This window comes from Falco peregrinus, chromosome 15, assembly GCF_023634155.1.
Source record: "Falco peregrinus isolate bFalPer1 chromosome 15, bFalPer1.pri, whole genome shotgun sequence".
Lineage (NCBI taxonomy): Eukaryota > Metazoa > Chordata > Aves > Falconiformes > Falconidae > Falco > Falco peregrinus.
Genome location: NC_073735.1, coordinates 6,865,017 through 6,883,169, shown reverse-complemented (window position 1 = coordinate 6,883,169; position 18,153 = coordinate 6,865,017). Strand labels below are relative to the sequence as shown.

Below are 18,153 nucleotides of genomic sequence, written 5' to 3'. Positions count from 1 at the left end.
GCTTCGGAGGTACAAGATAGGGCTCGGTCCTGCCATCGTGGCAGACTGATCTGATCAGTCGTTATGTGGTAAGGCAAGGACAGAGAGATGCTTGGCAAGCAACCCTTTTGCAGCCTGTGCTCCCTTCTGGTTTGTTTCTGGGGATCAGACCTGATTAAAGAACTACCACTCCTGCAGACAGGACCTTGTCCTCACGAGGTACCGGCAACACATGACACCAAGAAACTTTGCTGAGTCCTGCTCCTGGTGCTACCAGGAGCCGCAGGCATCTTCAGGGCAAAAGGGCCATTGTCAACACACTTTTCACAGCACAGTTGGCTGCTCCCTTTTGAAACACACACAAGACACACGGCATGGACCGCTTTCAGCTGGCATCTGCCCCACCAGTCACTTTGAAAGCATGTTTTTATCCTTCCTCTTCTTCTGGAGTACCATGACAATCGCAGGTCTCTAACCCTAATATCAGTAGTTTTAATGGCACACAGAGCAACTGCCATACAGCTAGCAAAGGAAGAGAAAATTAAGTCTTGTTCGTGCTCAACACCATTCACAATCCACAGTGCTATTAGCTTCAAGGTGGCAGTTTAGCTTTGCACCAGGAAGAGATGTGCCCAGCATCTAGCCCACTCTTTGCAAAGGGCTCAGAGTTGAAGGCAACATTTTGCAGACAAGTCATTCACTTCCACAAAGAACTCAAGTGATGCGTTACTGCTGAAAGTGGAACAACAAAGCCACTTCCTCTAGGCTGCACATCCTACCAACATCCTCTCAGGCAAGTTTTGCTTGGGAGACATGGTATCATCAGGAAGCACATGCTGTTTTAAATATTGCTTTATAGTAGACAGGACAAAAATCTATTTCTTTATCTGGAGACGCAGATCTACAACTAACCTGCTTTGCAGTCAGGAGCTTCAACACACCTGTAATTGGCAGGCATCATCAGACTGCTAAAGGGGGACTCGGTACATGTTCCCTTTTGAGTTAAATCTGTTCCCTAAACACCTTTACCCATCATCATATGACAATTTCTATAGCTAAAACAACAACTCAGGATGGCAGTTTTGTCAGTTCAACTATATTTAGCCAAATAAAGCCACAGCCCAGAATGAAACAAAGGAATTTATTGGTAATGGCACATCAAAGTCCACAGTAAACTTATATAACACATACATAAGAGACTATTTGACCAACCGCTACACACAGAAAGGAAGCAGAAAACAGCAGCTGTTTAGGTATTGAGCAGGCATAAATTCCACTGCTCTCTGCCAGCCATTATTGGACAAGGTTGGTGAAAGAGAAAGTACTCTTAGGCACTTTCAGCTGTTTCCCTAAAGTGGTACCAAGAAAAAGGAAGAACATGACTGTTCTGCACACATAACATTCCTTTGGACACAGCTTGAGTCAATGGTTGAGGTAGATGGGGTTATGTTTCCCCAGATACAGAGTCCCCATTTGCATTCCTGATTTAAAAAGATTAGGTTTGTATGAATTGTGCTTCACTTCTACAAGTAGAAGGAGATGTACCTAGTAATGCAGCTGTTGGGCAAATAATAAAATTTAAAAAAAAGGAAAGAGAAAACAACGATATAAGGCAACACCACTGTGCAGTCAGTCACTCAAAAATAGGATCAGAAAACAGTAGGAACAAAATTAATCCTGTAATTAAGTGGCAGCTGAACCACGGAATAGTTAAAAAGCAGTAGGTTCTCTTCGCTCCCAGACAAAGGATGCCATATACCAACTTAATCAAACCGTTCCGAGTTCTTAGCAAATACATTCCCAAAAAATGGAGAAGGAAATATTGTCAATACCCAGTGATGATCACCTTAGAGCTGATTCACTCTGGAGTAGCCTACGCGTCAGGCAATTCAAATTCAAGGGCACAGGGATGTCACCCATAGTAAAGGAAACAAATCTGCACGTAAACCAAGAAGCATGGCACTGTCGGACTGCTGGTAGGAAACAGGCTGTGCAGCTGTAGGCACTGAGGCTTCTATAGGCACTGGAGAAGTGAGGTTAAGAGATTGTTTTTTCCAATAAATTAGAAAGATTTCAAATATCACTCTTTTGTGCTTAAATAAGACGGAATTATCCCACTGGCGTTGTTCTTCCAATCCAGGATTAGAGCAGGTCCCTCAATCTGCACCGGTTATCCCGCAGCCTTCATACCCATCTAGCCATGATTTTCAGTGCTGTAATTTTGTTCTTTATCCATAGCTTTTTAGTCTTTCATTAGTATGGGACTTCCTCATCCGTGTCCTAAACAGGGAGTATGGAGAGAGAAACTGAGCCTACATATGAAGACATGAACCATGTTATGAGTTCAACAAATTTTGAGTCTGCTAGGCTTCTACCAAGAGCTTAAACATTTCCCAAAATGCTGCTGTGCTTGAATAAGCCACAGGACTTGTAGTTGTATAAGCACTTGCAGCAAAATCTGTTTGACTTATCATAGACATGCAGATGAATTGCTACTATATAACACATGCAGTGTGTTTTAGGAGAAGTAGCAGCTAAAACTCAAGCAAAAGACAAACCATAAAGTGCAGACAGCCACCTTAAAAAGCACTACCAGTCCCTCCAGAGAAGGTCCAGAACAGCACAAGCTGTTGTTTTTTTAGCCACAGCCAACAACATACTTTCAGATCCCCATTGTCTATTATTTTAACCACAGCAATCATCTGATGGTGTCCCCACAATCCAGCTCAGCAGCTCTCAACTTGAAAGAAACTCAAGCACAACAGTTCCATAAGAGAGATCCCAACTAAACTTCCAGCCATTTCAAGTCCAAACAGATTTTCACTAATTTCCCAATTTTAATTATTTGGTAACATACTAAGCATGGGAAAAGTACATTACAGAAAACTCAAAAATGCAGAATCGTTAAGGTGACTAAGACAGGATGTCCAGAAACTCAGTAAGCTAAGTATTTCTCTATCAGAGAGTGAAGAATCAAACAGATGACAAAATAGTCAATATCAAAGCAGCAGGATTACAGCATTCAAATTTGCCTTCTCTCAAAGGATGAGAAGACATTTTTCAATTTTTAAAATCTCCAACTGTCTGACAGCATTTGTCTCACCAAATGGCGGCTCCCAGCCTTTCCCATCTCCCCACCTGCAATAAGGCAATGGTGCCTCCCTGCTCCCCAGTAGATCACTTGCAACTGCCCTTCCATCTCCTGTGGCAACTCCCCCTTTTGTATAAGGCATTTGCTGCTTTCTGCACCTCCCAAAACTCTTGCTCCCAATACTGCTGCATTGTAAGTGCTCTGTGTTATGAAAAACTGTAAATATTTCATAGGTAACTTGCATAATTGCTTGTTTTTCATTCTGTATCTAGTAAAGTAGAAACGATCAGCACACATCTATCTGAAGGCTTATGCATTTAGTACATTTTGAATCACTGGCATTAAAATAGTCAATCAAGCAACACATATTTAAATCCCCCTTAACGTACTTCCTGACCATGTACAACAGATGTAAAGGTGGGTCTGAGGTAAGCTGGTTCTGTTGGACAAAGTTGCAGGGGCAGGGGGTGGGGGAGAGAGAAAACACTCTCAAATTAGGTATCTTAGCGAGCTTACTCTGGAATGTGCCACATCACGGCTGTGGCTGCTAATGCCAGCACACAGAATGTGGTAGCACATTTTACAAAACAAGTACAGCAGGTGGCAAAAACACTCAGTAGTTTCAGCACAACACATCTGATTAACAAAAGCTTGCTGATAGGGTAGCAAGCGAAAAAGCAGAATTAGAAGACAATCAACCACTTTACAAAACAAAACAAAGAAAAAGCCAGAAACAAACAAACTACAAGAGTTTAGCAGGACTCTGTTGCAACAAAAACGGTGTAAGTAGGAAGATCTCCAAAAAAAGAGGCAACACTGCACACTACCATCTTTACAAGAAACATAGTGGATTGAGATATCACTGCCTCCATTCCCCACAGTAGCACTGTCAAAACCCAAACTGATTTTGCAGAGCCTTTAAAGAAACTACACAGCACAGCAGCTAGCCCTTAAAATTACGAGTTTTCATCTTAAAATGTCAGCTTTGATTTCAATAAAGTCAAAAGAAAAATCAGTTTGGTGGATCTCAAGTCAACTTCCCCTGCCAGTAATGCAGTATGGCCAGCAGTTCTCACCCCCTATAAGCCCATACATGGCAGGAGCATGAAGTCTAGCCATTTGGGACAGTTATTTGACATCTAGAGGTGTTACAACAAGCCCTACCTGCTGCTCTTAGCATCTCCTCTGAGAATCAAAGTTGACAAAACCACTTATGACAACTAGCTTTCACTTACCACACAGTTCAGACACCAGTCTCTGAGTTTCCCCAAGCAGCTGTCTGTCTCTGTCTGTTCGGGCCTGCAGAAAAAGCACAGGATTAGCTTGTGGACTTCAGATCCTAGTTCTACCACACGGAACTGAAGGCTTTTCACCACTTTGCACAGCAAAACCAGGAAGAATGTCAGGTCCCTTAATTTTGAAGGGAGATATTTCATTTAAGTGCCATGAGGAATACAACATGAGTTGCTATTTGGCTGGCAAATCCTACAGCACTAATCAGAACACAGGATTAAAAACACATTCTGCAAGAAATTGTGGTACTGAACCCACTGCAAGAACAATGCAGCTCCAGCAGCAGCACTGTTACCTTATTGTTCTCACTACTGAACCTTCCCAGAACAGAACCCTCTCCACTTTAGAAGGGAGTTCAGTCTCCAAGGCTCATTCAGTACCTGGCACCTCTGCTCAGGCCATCACAGGGGAACCAGTTTGCATTATTCAGTTTGTTTTGCTGTTACAGATACTTCAAACCAAAATGCAACACACAAAGCCCACATAAGCAAAATATCTTGCCGATTTAGGCTGAAATAAATGGCATTACAGAAGTGAACGACTGTCTAACCCCAAGTTCCCCATGTCAACAAGCCAAAGAAACACAGACTTTGGGTTGCAGCCAGAACTTACTCATCAGACACTTCAATGGAAGATTTCTTACAGCCGGATTTTTTTTTCTCCTTTAGCACTCCAAATTTTCTTCCCATCCTCACCAACAGCAGAACAACCACAATGATGGAAGGCAGAAAGACTAAAATGGACAGCAGTGTTGCTGAAGTTAGCTGGAAGAAAAAACCTGCAGGAAAGAGAAACAGCAGCCCAGATGTACCAGTAGTAAAATACAGTTTTCTTCAGTCTCTGTGACAAACGTCCATCCAGGACACAGGCTGCCAGGCTTTAAATATAAAACACAAGGCTGGCAGATTTGAAACAGCTTGTCACTGAATCTGTAGGATTCATATCAAGTCTCCAACACAGTAGGGTGCCATATATGCAAAAAATGACAAAGACAGGCAGGTCACAACACAGCTCTATCGGCATGTCTAAACTGCAAATTTGGGGCAGCTCTCACACACAGGGCAGAAGAGGAAATTAAGTATTACTGAGAATCAATGTTTGTGATCTGACAGTTATTTTTAGACCAGTATCTCCTAAATGTTCAGTTTGTTCTACTGCTGCAGTATGTGGAGACCAGAACTCCTGAACAAATGCACGCTTTTGATTCCTCTTATCACCACAGCTTCCTCTGTCCCTTCCTGCCCCAAATAAATTCAATAGTTCTCAATGTATTTAGCTCAGAAAGAAGGGCCGAGGTAACTCTTGCTGAAATTCACCCATTTCACACGTGATGCTCAGACTTTAAGATCCTGACAAAGCTGCAATGCAGCTGTATCACATAGATGACGACATGCTATTGAAATGGCAGCTTACCCCTCTCTGTAACTATCAGAATTGTCTGGGGAATGTTATGGTACACGTCTGGAGGATTCTTCACACTGCAGATGAACGTCCCATTGTCACTCATCACTGGGCTTTGGATAGCAATGGAAGCATCACCCCTGGCAACATTCCCGACCCAGGATATCCTGTCTTTGAATTTTCCCATTGTTGTTGGGTATGGAACAGACTGATAATGAAAAACCTAAAAGGAGGCAAAGACAATAATTGCGCCAATAAAACCTCATCTAAGAAAGCAAAATAAACTATTTTCTGGATTGTAAATATGAAGAAGTACACATTAAGAAGTCAGAAAGAATACTTCTTATACAGGAGACCTTTTCAAGTTCCTATTTGGTTATTCTGAGTCAGTCCCACTTCACTAGCTTTCCAACGCTTTTATCTACCAGCCTCAGCTTTCAGATGTCACCATCACCATTCTGACCAACTCATTCCCTTCTGCAGATCTTCAGCTGAGAAGCAGAGCAGGCTTCTTGTCTCATGCAAGACAGAACACTGCCATTCTTCAGGTTTTGCTTCTTGCACTTCTGCCCTTGCTGTCCTATGAGTAGGGACTTGGCAGACCTCACTCCATACAAGCAGCATCCTTTTGTTCCAGACACAAGCACACCCCTGAGAGTCCAAACTCTTCAGGCAGCAGAAGTCACTGATAATCTGTAAAGTTATTCATTCTCTGTTTCCACCTCGCATGAGAGATTTTCAGTGGGCTTTCAGACTTATGTATTTATGCTTAGATTTCAAAATGCTGCCAACAAAACAGCGAGTAGCAGCCCATAAACCTCAGAGGCTGTCATCATCGCTGTCTTCAGACTGTCATTGCACACATGTTGTTGCCACTCCAAGATCTATCAGCAGTAGATTGCATGACAGAACTACTACGGTACAGCTGCCTTCAAGAAAGTGACCAACCAAACGCTTCACAGTCATTCTACACATAGCTACAGCATAAAACGCATCACTTGTGTCAAACCCCAAAATTTATGTCCTTTATCATCATTATGCTATTATGAGCTTACACAGAATATTTTTTGCCCAAAGAACACTAATGAAATTTCACACAGGAAAGGTGGCAGCAACGTGAGTCCCAAACCCCACAGTGATGAAGCAGCACAGCAAGGCAAACAGAAAAAATATCATCAGATTTTTCAGCATGCACAGAGGTCTGGTCAGTATCCACTAGAAAAAGAGTCCCTGTTCCACTTACTGTCTCCATCTGACCACCTGTGAGAGGCCGGTACGTCCAGTCTACTGTCAGGCTCTCAGTCATGGGGGAACTGGATTTGAATGAGCATTTCAGCAATACTTGTTCACCGATGAAAGCTTGCACTTTAGGACTGGCTTTAATTTCCAGGGAAAGAGCACTGCAGACACCTGATGGAGCAAGCACAAAAGATGAGGATTAGTTTGCTGTTACATGTGAGGCACAGGAGTGACGATGTCCCAAAGGTATTGATGCATGTGCAGGTCAACTACAGTCCAAAGACTGAAGCGCAGTAGTGGCTACCTCCCCCATACTGAAATTTAAAGAAAAGCAGACAGCTTACCTAACCTATTCTCTGTGGGACTGGAACTAGCCCCAATTAAAGTATTTACCTGGAAAATACCACCAAAAGCCTACAGATATTTAAGTATGAAGAGCTGAGAAACGAATCAGCTGACACTCTGATGAGTTGCAAAATGCCAGCTTTGGACTTCAAGGCAGCTCTGGCTCTGCATGTCTTGCCCCAAAGTGATACCGCCAGTAAATCACACATGCACTGAGCCAAGAGTCAGCAGCAGCAATACTCTTTATTTCTTGTTTTCAGTGACTGTAACAACTTCTGCCTCATTCATCTAGTGTGATGCTCCAGCCAGGGATGAGGTCAGCCTGCCCAGCATCGAGCAGGAGCATCATTCGAGTACTCCCTTTCACAAATGTCCTGCGCCTGGCTTATGAAGATTTATTACGGTGATACTCCGCATGAAGTTCTGCTCCAATTCCTACAGCTGACGACTCTGCTGTGCAGGCTCAGAAGGAGCAGGCACAGATTCAGATTTGCCAGTTCCCGTGCAAGTTTCTGGCATCATACGCCTGTTCCGCAGCTACCAATGTAAAAAAACCCAAGGGTTTTGACAACGCGCTCCTTTCACTACCAACTGAAAGTCTAGAAATCTCAGAGAGCAGATAGCTGGGCCTTAGCAGAGCGAGCAGAGGTGGGACACTGGCACCCGCGCCTTGGGTGCTAGCAGAGGTGGGGGCCTGGCACCCGTGGAGGTGGGACGCTGGTGGCCGTGCCCCGGCTGCGGGCAGCGGGCAGAGCGCAGGGTGAGGGCACACCCGCCGCCCCCCGCGCCCTGCTGGAGGCCCCCGCTGCCCCCCGCGCACCACCCGGCTCCTGCCCCACCAGCACCCGGCACGGCGCTCACCGCGGGGCCCGCACAGCCCCGCCGGGGCCCGGAGCGGCCCGCAGCCGCCCCCCGCCCCCTCCGGTACGGTCCCTCCCGGAGCCCCCGAGGCCAGCACCGCCACGCAGACCGCCCGCGCTGCGGGGGCCGCCGGCCGCAGCCGCCTCCCCGCTGGCCGCAGCCGCCTCCCCGCTGGCCGCAGCCCGGCTCGGCTCCGGGACTCCCAGCCGGGCCCCACCGCGGACAGGGCCGGGCCGGGTCCGTCACCGCCCGCCGCCGCGGCAGCCCCCGAGGGCGAGAGGCGCCGCTGCCGGAGAGCCCCCGTTACCGAGCAGAAGCAGGACCCCCCGCGGGAGGGGGAGGAGGAGAAGGCCGCCGCCGGCCACCGCCTCACCGCACCGCATCCCGGCTGCGCTCAGGGCCGCAACATGGCGGCTCACCTGAAGGCCGCGCAGGTGAGGGCGGGGGCAGCCCCAAGATGGCCGCCCCGCGTCGCCATGGCGACCGGCGGCCTCGCACCTGGGCGGCCGCGGGCCTGGCGGGTCGCGGGGAGCGGAGCGGGGCGGGCGGCCACGGCGGGGCCCTGCGGCTCCGGGCCCCCTGCGGGCTCCGGCCCCCCGCGGCTCCGAGCCCCGCACAGCTCCGGGCCCCTGCGGGCTCCGCCCCCCCGCAGCTCCGGGCCCCCGCGGCTCCGGGCCCCTGCCTGTCGTGGGGAGTGGGCCCGGCCCGGAGCCCCCCGCGCTGGCCCGTTCCGCCAGAGCCCGCTTGCTGCTTTTCCTGCTTTTCCAAGCTAAAACCCACTCATCTGAGGTGCCAAGGGTGCGGTGGGACTGCGCACCTGAGCGTGTCCCGTGTTAAACCAGGACCACGTGTCTGAGCATGTCCCATGTCATGGCAGGATTGCATGTCAGAGCATGTCCTGTGTCATGTCAGGACTGCATGTCAGAGCATCCCCCATGTCATGGCAGGAGCGTGTTTCTCCCATGTCATGGCAGCACTGCACATCTGAGCATCTCCTGTGTCACACCAGGACTGCGTGTCTCCTATGTCACAGCAGGACTGTGCAGCTCCCATGTCACAGCAGGACTGTGTGCCTGAGCCATCTCCTGTGTCACAGCAGGACTGCGTGTCTTCCATGTCACGGCAGGCCTGTGCATCTCCTGTGTCACAGCAGGACTGCATGTCTGAGTATCTCCCATGTCACGGCAGGACTGTGTGTCTCCCACATCACAGCAGGACTGAGCATCTCCCGTGTCACGGCTGCACTGCGCATCTCCTGTGTCACAGCAGGACTGCGTGTCTCTTGTGTCACAGTGGGACAGTGCATCTCCCGTGTTGTGTCAGGACTGCATGTCTAAACATCTCCCATGTCACAGTGGGACTGTGCATGTCCCATGTCACGGCAGGACTGAGCATCTCCCGTGTCGCAGTGGGACTGGGTGTCTCCAGTGTTGTGGCAGCACTGTGTAACTTCCATGTCACGGCACATCTATGACACTGTCACTGCTTTCCACAAGGCGCCTTTATTTATGACACAGGATCAAAAATGAAAACATACAAAGAGATAATGTGGCCAGCACATTACAGTTATAAAGTCATAAAGATGTTCTTTAAACAAACGGGCTGATTTGGTTTGGTGCTGGTTAAATACTGTAACAGCTCTGCGGTTTCAATGATTTAGGGCTTTGTTTGCCTTTGAGAGACTGAGTCTGTGCAAGTACAGGGGAATGCAGGAGCGAGATGCACTGGTGGTCACCTGGGCAGTGAACAGCATGCAGAGACAGTGGGATATTGCTGCTGTTGGCAGCCCGATACCATGCTAGCAGCCACTGAGCACTGCTACCATGCCAAGCAGCAGCGGGACAGTGCACCACCGCAGCACCGCTTGCCCAGGGCAGCCTCTGAGCTTTAACCGCAGCCAGCCGAAGTTCTGGGGTGCCTGCAGCGGTGGGTGTAAGGCTGCTGAGACGGGGGAAGAAGCATCCCACCCGGCGGTGGTGTGCTCCCTTGGAAGGTCAGCGTACTGGCAGGGTGGGAGTGGGAAGAGGAGGGGGGCTGCCGAAGTGTGTGGCCACACGCTGCACAGCAGAAGGCAATGTCCTCAGCTACCGTAGTTACAAAGCCTGTAAGCTTTAAGAGATCAATATGAAAACCACACCCACTGGTAAACATTATCCCTAATAAGAAACAGCATACATTCCCAAACTGTAATACTTCCCATTTAAAGTACCAAAGAGATTCAAAGTATGTTGTAGCAACTAGCTACTTCTCTGATCCCTCATGTTGTCAGTCTTCCTTTTCATGATGACAAAGAGGATTCTGAGGGAGGAAAAATAGGGCAACACAAATGCACATTGCAATTTTTAAGGTGCAAGAGTGCATGTGCTCAGACGCTTTGAAAAACACTGTTCAGTCAGTTATCTTGGAATTTGTTCAAATCTTTTGGCATTTTTTCATCTTCAGAGCAGCCTTCTTCACATTCTGCAGGTGTGAAGATTAAAGAAAGTTCCTTGTACACGGGACAGGTTCCTCCTGCTTTGCTTCAGTGAAGGAAGTTTACAACTTATGTTAATGTCACTCTCTTTCCTTGCAAGAAATTCAGGTTGAGCAGAGATACCACACTCACAGCATGAGGCGTCTGTAATTCAGCTTTGTTCTAACATCCAAAATTACAAGCTTCCACCATCTGCATTAGAAGTACCTAAGAAGAAGGATCATAAGAAAACCAGAACAAATTCATTACTCAGGGTTATTGTTGAAAACAAAAATAGTAGAGGCAACTGCTGACCTCAGAAATGGAGTGCGTAAAAATTATGCTGAAATGTTTCAGCAAAGCAAACAAATCTGGAAACAGCGTCAGTCTTCCTGTAGCAATTTTAAAACAATAAAGATTAAATTAATCAAAAAGCAGACTCAAAACTCGTGAAAGGAAACTAATTCACTCCTCTTTATGTACAAAGCAGGCATGTCATGAAAAGCAGCAACAGCTTTCCTGCAAATGATCCCCAACCCTAGGGTGGAGAAATCTCTTCTACAGTTAAGAGGCAGTTCTGCCTCCACTGCCTGTTCAGTTGTCAGTCTCTCTGAAGGCTCCTCAGGAGCGAAGAGTGACTGTGGTCTCAGTAGTTTCTGCTTATGGCTACCAAGACCTGTTGGCTGTGAAGGAAAGTGAAATGCCCAGGTAAAATTGTCTTAGAAAGTCTACGGCAACACCAAGACATTAGTTAGAGAACATTTGAATGGATACCTGCATTGTATATACCATAAAAGACCCCTAGTCTTCTAACGGGCTGGCTTCCTTTTCTTCTCTAATCTTCAGATTCTCCTTTTCTCTACTGTTATAAAAAGGGGGGGGGGGGGGAGGGGAAGGAGAGAAAACAGAAAAAAGAATAATCAGATATCCTGAGCAACAGAGTCACATTCTGCATTACATACAGCATATAGAACATATGACAGGGAGTTACATGATAAGACAGTAAGCATGCTACATGCATGGTGACCACATGTGTCACGTTGATGGAACAGAGCGATCATCTGCCAACTACCACCACGACAGCTGGATACTTCTCAGAGTGAGAAGCCACTGTGAAGGGCAAGAGGAAAATGAGGACTCCAAAACATGTTCGTCCTGGGGCTCTGTTCTGTCTGCAAGTAAGCAGCCAATTCCTGCTGATAGTGTTTGCAGCTTTGCATTGTAGATGCTTAGTGTAGGGTCCAAGCCAAGAATTCTGAATAGCTATGAAGATGTATTCGACAAGCTTCCCCAGAAGCCTTTCTCTCTCTGTCCTCTGTCCTTACAGTTCAGTGTCTGCCACCTTGATCCTCTTCTCTTGCTCTTTCTTCTGATGGTGTCGACAGATAATCACAACTGTCACCACAATGATCATCAGAACACAAGCAGACCCAATGGCCACCGCCAGGAAGTGGATTTCTGAGAAATGCACTGCATGGAGAGAAACAGATAAATGAACAGGAGGGACACACAGGGGGCTCTTGGGATGAGGCTGGGAACCTGCATCCGTGAATACAACCTTTCCTCAGGCTCCTTTTTCCCTTGTGTCCATTAATTACCCTCATGCCTTCTCTTTATAATCCCTTTTCTTCCACACATTTTCCCCACGGTGGAGGAAGATCTGCCAATGCTTCGCACTGGCCAAATTCACATGACCTCTGGTGGGGTTCTTGGCTTCTCACCTTTCTGCACAACTCTGAGTCGCACTTCACCAATTGTGCCATCGACATCTGGTGGGTTCTTCACCTGGCAGGTGAACGTCCCGTTGTCAGTGGGCTGCAAGTTCCAGATAACGATGGAAACATCATTACGCTCAATATTCCCATCCCAGGTGACTCGCTCTTTAAACCGCCCAGCAGACAGCTTGTAGGGCTCCTTCAGGTAATAAAATACCTGCAAGAAAGAGAGGGAGCCGTCATTCCTACACACTGTGCAGTCTTTGCGATGGAAGCAGCACGTGGAATTGGAGTGGCAGTGGCTGAGGTAGGCTGTGGGGAGCTGCGTTGGCCCCGTCGCTCTCAGATAGACTCTGAGGGCATTTCAAAAGACGGTGCCTTTGCTCCAGCAGCCATGCGAGCTCTGTCCTGCTCAAGCCTAAGGCTTCGTTAGGCTGTGTTCAGCTGTCTTTCAGTTATATGGCAGTGCTAGGTGAGCTGCTTGCCCTGCCATGCTGGCCAAGCTAAAACATTCTGTAGGTCACATCAGGTGTGGGACGGCAGCTAAGACATAGAGTTCAGCCGTGGTGTAAGTGGGTACATTTTCATCAGGCCCCAGATATTTTAACCCCAATTACCCCAAACTAAACAGAATGTGCCTTTAGCCAAGGTCTGTAAACAGAACTTCTTGTTCAGCGTAGTGATTCTGAGTAGCAGGGGAAAGGCTCAAGATGTACATACTTGTGTGTTCCAGCTGTGTTTGCCCATACCCACATCTGGAATTGTCACAGTCAGTGGGCTTAGCCAGTGCTGGACCTTGGGACTGGTTTGTTTGGGCAAGTGTGCCTCCATGAAATGGAGTGTAAGGTTCCCACTCACCGGCTCGTGAGAGCCCAGGTCCTCGGGCTGGAAGTTCCAGGTCACAGACAGGTGCTGGCTAATGGGGCTGCTGCTGGAAAAGGTGCATTTTAACCGCAGGTTAGTGCCGTTCACAGCATCCACCTCCCTGGAAGTGTGAACTTCCACGGCTACCGCAGGCCACAGGGCTGCAAGAAAACAGCAGGGATTAGAGGTAAAGAAAACTACTGTCTTGGAGTAAGCTCATCACTTTTCCTTATCTGCATTTACTCTGTTTGGGAGCCTGCTTTATCTGTCCCTGTCGATGTTTAACCTGGCAGCCTCCAGAACACAGATACGCTTAGTGAGCAGGGTGATCCTGCGTATGCAGAATCCAGGAGATCCCCTGGTCTTCATGGATTTTGTCAGTTGATAAGCCAGCTGAACAGTGGGGGTTTCAAGGGAGTTTGTATTCATCTGAACTGCCGGTACAGTGCTTGCTTTGTTGTTTTGTGGCTGCACGGTTAAACGTTTACAGATCTGATAACTGGTTGAGAAGGAACTGCTGAGAAGGACTTGCCTATAGGGACAACAGACCTTGTTTTGTGGGAATTGCCTCTTTTCAGGCATGAGCAAACTTGACATCTAGGAGGTGCAATGTGGTTGTAAATGCCACCCTTCCTTAAATATCTACTCACTCCTGACTGGCACTAAAGGTACCATATAACTTTTCACGGTCACATTTTCACATGTGATTACACTCTGCTGCACTCAGTTCCCCAAGATTTCTTCAGAAGAGCGGTCCTGCCCTTTCAGCTAGGACTGCTGAGCCCCAACACACAACTGCTATTTCCCATGCTAGAACTTTCCTTTATACACTTTGTTTTATCAGCCCAAGTGTCATGCACACCATGGTGAAAACTGCCCGGATTGGTGTAAGCAGTGCCTGGTAGAAGGTTAATAGTCCAGCTGGCCAACTGCAGTCAAATGTAGTCAGGCTGAGGAACTCTGCAGGAAATCCTCCAGATAAATCAGTAAGCACTTGTTTGTCAAAGAAGCATCCTTTGTTAACTAAACCACCACAGCTGTTGCTTTAAAAATAAGTTAGCATCGCTACCTCGATGCTACCCTGAGAGAGAGATGGTCAGCAAGAGAGGGAGCATCAAGACACAGAAGGAAGGATAACGAAAAATAGGAAAGCCAAAGGGCTGCTGGTGAAGACACCTCTCACAGCTGAGCCCTAGTCCTCTGCCTTGCCCTGCTGTTCCAGACAGAGTTCAATCATTCTGGCAGGTTGGTGCTACCAAAACAGTGGTGCTGCAAGTTCTTGCTTTCGGCGCCCCCCCCCCCCCCCCCGGCCCCGATCACTGTGTTGCTTGCCTGTCTGCTTTAACTCCCCAAGTTAGTGGGTTAGTTTCCACAAAACAGCAGTGCTGGGCTAAAAATCTTGCTGCTGCCGAAAGGGACAGTCCTCCCTGTTCCTGGTCATGTCCTCTTAAGTTTCCTTTTCCTTACTGGCCAAACTAATCCAGCAGAAAAAGAAAATTTTAATAATTTCCTGTTGCTTTAGGAAGATAAGTGAACTCACCCCAGTGTGATTCAAGACAGAAAAAAAAAAAAGAAAAAGATTATTTGGGGTTGTAAAATATGGTTTCATAATAAAGATGATCAATACATTTCTTGCATTTGAAAATAATCTATAACCAAAGACTTCCTTACGAAACAATTTATTTTCTCAAAGGAGAAGGGATTTGAAATGCCCAAACATTGTTCACATTTGAAAAACTTCCTTGGCAGAGATCATGTTTCTCATCCAAAGAATCAGTGTCAAATGTCTTCATTTTAAACACCTTTAAAAGAACAAGCATGGGAAATAAGCGTGAAATACTTTTTTTCAAGACAAGCTACTGGGCGTATCCGTGTGCAGATGCATTTGGGAAAGGACGACGTGGTGGTCTTGAAATAAAAACCACTGGAAATTCAAGCAAGTTTATCATCAGCCCAGAATCGTTGCTGTGTAAAGGATCTAAACCCAGTGCTGCTTAACAATCTCTTGACTGTCTCGTAACAAAGATAGTGGAAAAAAACATCTAGGACTAAAGTCCAGATTCCTGGCAGGAAAGAGTAAGATGTGTAACCAGAGCTCAGAATGAGACCAGTGTTCTTCTTCCGCCTGAACACACCTAAACCTGTTTGTCCAAGAAACTCAATCACTTCGTGCCACTTGCAGTGAACCCCAGAGTGAAAGAACCGCAGCAATCGTCCACAGCAAACACCCGAGACGCCTACAAAGTCGCTGCCTTAATGAGGATGATAATTAAGGGATCAGAAGAGGAAAGTCAAGATGGCAATGGAGGCCAGGCAGTACCAGGTTTCCTTACCTCGGAGCTGTACCCCAAGGAAAAGCACAGCACCCAGCCACTTGGGGCCGTGCATCGGGAAGGCAAGTCCGTACGCCATGGGTTGAGCAGTGCCGAAAAGAGAAATTCCTTTCAGGTTTGGTATAACTGGACGAAAGATGAGTTTCTCAAAGCCTCCCCAGCACAGCAGAGCAAATTCCTGTCTCTCAGCCTGCAAGGCAATGTGAGCGCTCTTTCCTGCTTGAGTCAGAGCGCGCTCCCTGCCCTCGCACTGAGAGGCGAGGTGCGGCCAGCACAGCTCACCTTCTGTGTAAAACAGGGGGGTTTTCAAGGTAAGATTAATTTATTCTGCCTCCTGTATTCCTTTGTTCTTTTGTGTTGCAATCATCCCTCCTCCCAGCTTCCACCTGAAACCACTCCCCCCTTGTGGGAGGTAATTTCGCTCCTAAAAGAAAATTTGCCTCAAGGTGTTTAGAGATAGCTTGAAGGAATGGGGGCCCTTTTTTTCCTTCTTATTTATTTCAAAACCTGTAAATGATCCAAAAAGCAACCTGAAACAGTCTGTGGCAGCAGTGTGGGCACACAGCCAGAGGATGGAAATGTCCTGCTGAAACACAGGCACCTACAGTGAAACGAAGGGATCATTTTAATGTTCCTTGTTCGCAGCCATCCCACAGAAGAATCGGGAGATGGCGTTAACTGGTGCTGGTCAAGTTCTTGGAAAAGTCAAAAGACAATTACATTGGAGAGGAATCCAGCCCGGTGGGAGTCCAGGCATGGCTGGGGAAACCTCACTGTGCTTAGCAAGCAGCACAAGGCGCTACAGAAGCTCAGTGCAATACAAAGTACTTTCCTGGAGGCACGTGGCAGTTGTGAGAGCATGAAAGCGAGCTGTGCATGTGCGCTGGCAAAATACGGATGTTTGCATTCGAAAGCCGTAAATCACTTCAACAGCAAAACCTGCTGCTGGCTGCAGCTGTGTTTGTGTATGGTCCATGGTCTAGTTCCAAGAAGTCATCCCAGGTTAGGAGCTTTCATTGAGCCTGATGCTGATCTTGCTCATGGTGGTGCCGAGGCAGGGATGGGGAGGATGCCGCAGCCTCTGGGTGGCATGAGGGGCTGCCTCCAGCTCCGAGCTCAGGACAGAGGGAGGGCACGCTCTTTGTGCAGCAGTGCGGGCTCCGATCGGGATGCTCCACATTACTGGGAACACACTTGAGAGGGTGTCAGGGCTGTTCAGAACAAGGTTTTGGTGGAAAGAGGGCAGCAGTGGGACTCTCAGGTTTCCAGCTAATGAGCAACCACGTGGACATCTCTCCTCCCATTTGCTGTTGTAACATCCTTGCAGCAATTTCTATGGAGAATACTGAATTTATTTTTAACTTTTAAAGTTCGAGTTACAAATCTTGAGTTGGAAGGGACCCATAAGGATTATCAGCTCCAACTCCCTGCTTTTCATAGGAGTGATCACAGGTGTGTGATACCTAAAACTAAACCATATCATCCAGATGCTCTTTGAACCCTGTAGTACACATTTACCTTGGGACTAAGGAAGAATGCGTGCAAAAGACCAGAAGTGACCAGTTCAGAAGGTACACTGAACCTCCTTGATTTCTTTCTAGAGAATTTTTCTATCTTAATGATATTAAGATTAATAAAGCAATACACAAAACCCAAACCAAACCACAAACTGGTTATTTTTCTGTTACAGTTAAATCTCTGAACAGTTAAGACAAGAAATCTCTGAACAGTTTAGACAAGACCTAGTTTTAGTTAACCTGAATTGTTCAGTATCGTAAGAGTATCCAGCACGTCTCGTCATTCCGTAGGCAAGCCTCACCTGAATTTGGTCCTTCACCCCTTCTGTGAGACACTCCGCATGGGATGGAAGCAGCGCTGTTTAATAGCAGGAATCATGTACGGCCAAGGATGAAATAGTAAATCCCCCTGCCCGCTGCACCGCTGGAAGCAGTGCCTGGGCTCTGCACACCCAAGGGCAAGGGCAAGGGCAAGGGCAAGGGCAAGGGCAAGGGCAAGGGCAAGGGCAAGGGCAAGGTCGGGCAGGGAGCGCCCCCTAGCGGAGCCTGGGGCCGCAACCCCGCGGGGAGCGCTCCGGGACGTCCCTGCAGAGCCTCCCTGGGGGCCAGCGGGGGGGCTGCGGGGCACAGCCTCGAGGGGTGGCACAGGCCGGGGTGGGCTCAGGCTTTCGGGGGGGGGGGGCGGGGGCGGCTTTCTGCACCGTGTCCCCTTCTGCTTCTGGCAGAGCCTTCCCCCCGGCAGCCTTGGCCTTCCCCCCAGCACTGACCTGCTGTGGGGGCTGCTAATGGGCCAGCAGGCGGGCAAAGGGCATTTACAGCAGTAAAGCTGGTTGTGTTGTAGGTGCAGTTCATAACAGGGGTGCGAACGGTGCGTGACGAGGTAGAACAGCTGTTGAAGTCTGATGTCAGAACTGAGGAGGAGCAGCCACTCAATGAGGCACATTCACCCCCCCCCCAAACATGAGTCATGGAGGGGCTGGGGGTGCAGAGCGTTAGCAGCAGACCAGAGGCTTGCAACCCAGGCTGCCGCCGCGCTCCTCACCGTCCGGATGCCTGCAGGGTC

General features: G+C 48.0%; 2 protein-coding genes across 3 annotated transcripts; both read right to left on the bottom strand.

The window, feature by feature from the left end:
* Positions 1-1,106: 1,106 nt before the first annotated feature.
* On the bottom strand, positions 1,107-8,749 carry MPZL3 (myelin protein zero like 3). Of its 2 annotated transcripts, none has more exons than XM_055819380.1 (6): positions 8,583-8,749; positions 7,008-7,174; positions 5,777-5,987; positions 4,976-5,141; positions 4,306-4,369; positions 1,107-2,259 (listed from the first exon to the last, which is right to left on the bottom strand). In XM_055819380.1, the coding sequence occupies exons 1-6, from the start codon at positions 8,590-8,592 to the stop codon at positions 2,233-2,235; spliced, it is 645 nt and encodes a 214-aa protein (XP_055675355.1). In that variant the 5' UTR covers positions 8,593-8,749; the 3' UTR covers positions 1,107-2,232. The 2 variants fall into 2 exon arrangements, with proteins under 2 accessions (XP_055675355.1, XP_055675354.1); XM_055819379.1 differs by having other exon boundaries at positions 8,517-8,748.
* Positions 8,750-8,969: 220 nt separating this feature from the next.
* MPZL2 (myelin protein zero like 2) lies at positions 8,970-16,222 on the bottom strand. The gene is made up of 6 exons (XM_005240068.3): positions 15,574-16,222; positions 13,235-13,401; positions 12,383-12,593; positions 11,987-12,131; positions 11,436-11,523; positions 8,970-10,889 (listed from the first exon to the last, which is right to left on the bottom strand). The coding sequence occupies exons 1-5, from the start codon at positions 15,650-15,652 to the stop codon at positions 11,463-11,465; spliced, it is 663 nt and encodes a 220-aa protein (XP_005240125.2). The 5' UTR covers positions 15,653-16,222; the 3' UTR covers positions 8,970-10,889; positions 11,436-11,462.
* Between the last annotated feature and the right edge of the window lie 1,931 nt (positions 16,223-18,153).